The sequence below is a fragment of the Salvelinus sp. IW2-2015 genome, linkage group LG7, assembly GCF_002910315.2.
Source record: "Salvelinus sp. IW2-2015 linkage group LG7, ASM291031v2, whole genome shotgun sequence".
NCBI lineage: Eukaryota > Metazoa > Chordata > Actinopteri > Salmoniformes > Salmonidae > Salvelinus > Salvelinus sp. IW2-2015.
The window spans coordinates 33,953,851-33,959,783 of NC_036847.1; the positions used below are offsets into that span (position 1 = coordinate 33,953,851).

A 5,933-nucleotide genomic window follows, 5' to 3' on the forward strand; every position below is an offset into this window, starting at 1 on the left:
CGGGCTGGAGGCCGTCTCTGGAGGCTCCGGGCTGGAGCCGTCTCTGGAGGTCTCCGGGCTGTGGAGGCCGATCTCTGGAGGCTCCGGGCTGGAGCGCCGTCTCTGGAGGCTCCGGCTGGAGGCCGCTCTGGCTCCGGCTGGAGGCCGTCTCGGAGGCTCCGGGCTGGAGGCCGTCTACTGGAGGCGCCGGGCTGGCGGCAGCACAGGACTTCACCAGGCTGGGGAGACACACAGGAGGCCTCTTCCTGGCCGACGGCACCGGATACACTGGCCATGGAGGCGCACTGGCGGCTTGAGCGCGGAGCTGGTACCACCGTTCTGGCTGGATGCCCACTTCCACCCGCAAATGCGAGACGCTGCACCGAGCACCACCGGCCTGTGAATGCTCGGCGGAGACACAGTGCGCATCAAACCCATAGCACGGGGCCTGACCAGTCACATGCTCGCCACGGTAGCACGGGGAGTTGGCTCAGGTCTCCAACCTGACTCAAATATTTTTGAGGGCTGCCTCTCGGCTCCTTGCCAGCCGCTGTTCCCGGTAATCCTTGGCCCCTTCCTAGCTGCTCTGCCTTCCAGGCTGCCTCCAACTGTTTCCCATGGGAGGCGATCCCTTCCAGCCAGGATCTCCTCCCATGTGTAGGATCCCTTGCCGTCCAGGATGTCCTCCCATGTCCAGTACTCTCTTCCACGCTGCTTGGTCCTTTGGTGTGGTGGTTGGTTTGTCACGTCTCGTCATAGGCGCAGCGTGATTTGAATACATCTTCTTTTAATAACGGAAGAACACTAAACAAACTAACAAGTACAAAAACGAACGTGAAGCTAAATAGAACGAGTGCTGACATGCAACTCCACATAGACAACTACCCACAAAAACCTAAATGGAAAATGGCAACCTAAATAGGATCCCCAATCAGAGACAACGATAAACAGCTGCCTCTGATTGGAACCAATTCAGGACACCATAAACCTACATTACCTAGACCTACAAATCCCATAATCCCCATAAAAAATCCCCATAAAAACCCTAACAAGACAAAAACATACATACCACCCCTCGTCACACCCTGACCTGCCCAAAATAATACAGAAAATATAGAAAACTAAGGTCAGGGCGTGACACCTGGTATGTTCCAGCTGTCTACCAGCTAGAAGGGCGCTCCAGAACTGGTTGTGTTAGTTAGTGTTAGAGTAGTCAGGTAGGGGGAATAAGGGCACTCAGGAAGTGGTTATGGGGTACTAAGGGTAGAGTTTACCTGGGGATGCTCCAGTGTCTACCAGCTAGAAGGGTCGCTCCAAACTGGTTGTGTTAGTTAGTGGTAGGAGTAGTCAGGTAGGGGGAATAAGGCACTCAGGAAGTGGTTATGGGGTACTAAGGGTAGTTTACCTGGGGATGCTCCAGCTGTCTACCAGCTAGAAGGGTGCTCCAGAACTGGTTGTGTTAGTTAGTGGTTAGGAGTAGTCAGGTAGGGGAATAAGGCACTCAGGAATGGTTATGGTACTAAGGGTATGTTACCTGGGATGCTCCAGCTGTCTACCAGCTAGAAGGCGCTCCAGAACTGGTTGTGTTAGTTAGTGGTTAGGAGTAGTCTGGTAGGGTAATAAGGGCACTCAGGAAGTGTTATCATGGGTACAGGGTAGTTACCTGGGAGCTCCAGCTGTCTACCAGCTAGAATGGCACTCCAGAACTGGTTGTGTTAGTTAGTGGTTGGAGTAGTCAGGTAGGGGATAAGGGCACTCAGGAAGTGGTTATGGGGTACTAAGAGGTAGTACCTGGGGATGCTCCAGCTGTCTACCAGCTAGAAGGGTGCCCAGAACTGGTTGTGTTAGTTAGTGGTTAGGAGTAGTCAGGTAGGGGGATAAGGGCACTCAGGAAGTGGTTATGGTACTAAGGGTAGTTACCTGGGGATGCTCCAGCTGTCTACCAGCTAGAAGGTGCTCCAAAACTGTGTGTTGTGTTAGTTAGTAGTGGTTAGGAGTAGTCAGGTAGGGGGAATAAGGGCACTCAGGAAGTGGTTATGGGGTACTAAGGGTAGTTTACCTGGGGATGTTCCAGGTGTCTCCCAGGGCCCTCCATTTCTGGTCCTCCTCTGGGGTGACCACCTGGCTAAGCAAGATGAGGGCTGGCTCTGTTAGCAGGGGGGTCAGTACAGAGGGGGGCAGGTCAGGGGGGTAGTGGCACACCAACTGGAATAGAAACAATGACAGGAGAGAGGAATGAGTCATCCAAATATCTAAACACTGTGGGACAGGTTTACCGGACAGTATCCTACATCCATTATTGGAGCTTATAAATTAATGATATTTACCCATTCATTCTTGAAGAATATTATTTATAAATGCCTCTTGAGCTCAGTTCAACCTTTGTACCCCATCAGAACCCAAAATATAAGCTTGTTTTACTCCAATGTTTGTAAATAATGTACATGTAAACAAACAAAGTATAGCCTCATAACGTGGTTAAAACTATAATGTTGATATCATGGGATGGTCAGTCCTGTATAGCCTCATAACATGGTTAAAACTATAATGTTGATATCATGGATGGTCAGTCCTGTATAACCTCATAACGTGGTTAAAACTATAATGTTGATATCATGGATGGTCAGTCCTGTATAACCTCATAACATGGTTAAAACTATAATGTTGATATTATGGATGGTCAGTCCTGTATAACCTCATAACATGGTTAAAACTATAATGTTGATATCATGGATGGTCAGTCCCTGCATCCATAGCTCTATCTATTAATCTGAGTGGTTGTATTTCTCCAGGCCCACATCCTTCAGCTTTTAACCAAAACAAAGGTGGGGTATCTGCTTTGTTATTGTTTCAATTAAGGATTCTAGCTTCAAGCCTACTCTTGAATTAAAAGGCATGTGAATCAGTCCAGGAGTAGCCTAGGCAACGGGTCCCATATCCTTCTTAGTCATGGCTGCTTGGTGCTACAGACAGATGCTCACCATGTCCAGAGTGGAGAAGAGAATGTGGACAAAGTCAGCAGCGCTAGGGTTCTGGATCGCTCCATTCAGCTTTCCCTGTAACAGAAAAGGACCAATGACGACAGTGCTTACCCAGCACAAGAACCAATGAGGCACACATTCCAATTAACACAGAAAGATGAGCAAAGTTCAGCAATAATGGGCTGTGTTGCAATCGGTACTGTAAAGCAGAGTTTCCCCAAACACACCCCAGGCAACTAAACCCCTGAGTTGTACAGAGTAATTCAACAGCATACTTTATTTTCAGGTAATATAATAATACCATTATGTCTGATTAATGATATGAAATTATAGGAAACCTGAGGTGAATTAAATCAACACTTAGTTGGTAAACATACCAGCAGGTTGAATCCATACTTGATTTTCTGAAGACAGGCAACAAACTCCTCCCAATGTGGCAAGTTGTCAGCTACAGTACAGAAAAGGAAAAATTATTATTTTCCAGTATAGAAACCCAAGCAAATCTGTTATAAATATTTCTGCAGAGCATCAGTCCTTTACCCTAGTGTTTCCTGGCCTCAAAATTAAGTCAGTTGTGGTGTTCACCTATAGCCAGATGCATCAGTCCTTTACTCTAGTGTTTCCTGGCCTCAACATTAAGTCAGTTGTGGTGTTCACCTATAGCCTGATGCATCAGTCCTTTACCCTAGTGTTTCCTGGCCTCATGCTAACTTCCCGTCACTCATTGTCATGTTTGGCTTGACATTTACTGTAATGGAGTTGGCAAGAGCACAAAACAGATCTGGGACCAGGCTAACTGATAACAAACAGATCTGGGACCAGGCTAACTGTCAACAAACAGATCTGGGACCAGGCTAACTGTCAACAAACAGATCTGGGACCAGGCTAACTGGTAACAAACAGATCTGGGACCAGGCTAACTGGTAACAAACAGATCTGGGACCAGGCTAACTGGTAAAGAGAGCGATGAGTGTGGACTGTTTTAGGTGGGACAGGTGTCTTTATACTGATAACAGTTCAAACAGGTGCCATTTAACAGGTAGAGGTGGAGGACAGAGGAGCCTCCTTAAAGAAGAAGTAACAGGTCTGTAGATCCAGACATCTTCTTTTTGTAGGTGACCAATATTATTTTTTCCACCATAATTTTGCTAATAAATTCATAAATTCATACATGGTATTTTCTGGATTTTTCTTTCTCATTTTGTCTGTCATAGTTGAAGTGTAATATGATGAAAATTAAGGCCTCTTATCTTTTAAGTGGGAGAACTGCAAGATTGGTGGCTGACTAAATACTTTTTTTGGCCCATCTGTATAATAAAGGGACTGAAACTTTGATACTCCACAGGATGAGTGTTGTGTTGTCACCAGATTCGGACCGACAGGAACAATTACAGACAGGGCGTCAACAGCGACATGTCTGTACCTGACAATGCATCTATTACAGAGAAGTAACGATTGGTCTTCATATACAATAACATAATAGAAAAAATTGTACTGTGTCTGAGAACCAGGTGACAGTTGGTACCTTGGTCTTCATAATAAATAACAAACAGATAACATTGATCTAGAGACAGGTGAAGTTGGCTACCATTGGTTCTTCATATACAAACTCAAATATAACATTGTAACTTGTCTAGAGACAGGTGACAGTTGTACTGTGGTCTTCAATATACATAATCCAACAATACCTTGTTAGAGACGGTGAAGTTGCTACTTGGTCTTCATATACAAATACACACAGATACATTGTCTAGAGACAGTGACATTGCTCTTGGTCTTCATATACAATAAAACAGATACATTTGTTAGAGACAGGTGACAGTTGCTTACCTTGGTCTTCATATACAAATAACAACAGATACATTGTCTAGGTAGACAGGTGACAGTTGGCTTTGGTTTCTATATAAAATAAAAAAAGATACATTGTCTAGAGACAGGTGAACAGTTGCTACCTTGGTCTTCATATACAATAACAACAGATACATTGTCTAGAGACAGGGTGAAGTTGGTCCATTGGTCTTCATATACAATAACAACAGATACATTGTCTAGAGACACGGTGAAGTTGGTTACCTTGGTCTTCTATCAAATAACAAAGATAACATTGTCTAGAGACAGGTGAAGTTGGACTACTGGTCTTCATATACTAAATAACAAGATACGCTTGTCTAGAGACAGGTGACAGTTGGCCTACTTGGTCTTCATATACAAATAACAACAGATACATTGTCTAGAGACAGGGTGAAGTTGGTTACCCTTGGTCTTCATATACAATAAAACAAGATACAATAGTCTAGAGACAGGTGACGTGTGGCATGACCTTGTGTCTTCATATACAAATAACAACCGATACATGTTACAGAGACAGGTAACGTTGGCTACTTGTCTTCATATACAAATAACAACAGATAATTGTCTAGAACAGTGAAAGTTGGCTACCTTGGGTCTTCATATACAAAACAAAGATACATTGTCTAGGATCAGGTGACAGTTGGCTACAGTTGGTCTTCATATAAAATAAACAGATCATTGTCTAGAGACAGGTGACAGTTGGCTACCTTGGTTCTTAATATACAAATAACAACAGATAATTGTCTAGAGAGCAGGTGACAGTTGGCTCCTTGGTCTTCATATACAACTAACAAACAGATACATTGTAAGAGAGAAGGTGACAGTTGGCTACCTGGTCTTCATATACAAATACAACAGATACATTGTCTAGAGACAGGTGACAGTTGGCTACCTTGTCTTCATTATAAAATAACAACAGATACATTGTCTAGAGACAAGGGACAGTTAGGCCTACTTGGTCTTTCACTATACAAATAAACAAGAATACATTGTCTAGGGAAAGGTTGACAGTGGCTAACCTGGTCTTCATATACAAATAAAAAAGATATCATTTGTTGGTGACAGGTGAAGTTGGCTACTTTTGGTCTTTTTCATATACAAATAACAACAGATACATTGTCT

The 5,933-nt window shown here is 44.1% G+C and overlaps 1 protein-coding gene across 1 annotated transcript in view; it reads right to left on the bottom strand.

Annotated features, from left to right (window-relative positions):
• The window catches only part of LOC111966157 (epidermal growth factor receptor kinase substrate 8-like protein 3), a 31,844-nt gene that overhangs the window by 16,741 nt on the left and 9,170 nt on the right, over window positions 1–5,933 (bottom strand). The window contains 3 exon segments of the mRNA XM_070444612.1: window positions 2,039–2,184; window positions 2,961–3,035; window positions 3,338–3,408. Coding sequence (XP_070300713.1) covers window positions 2,039–2,184; window positions 2,961–3,035; window positions 3,338–3,408 — 292 coding nt within the window.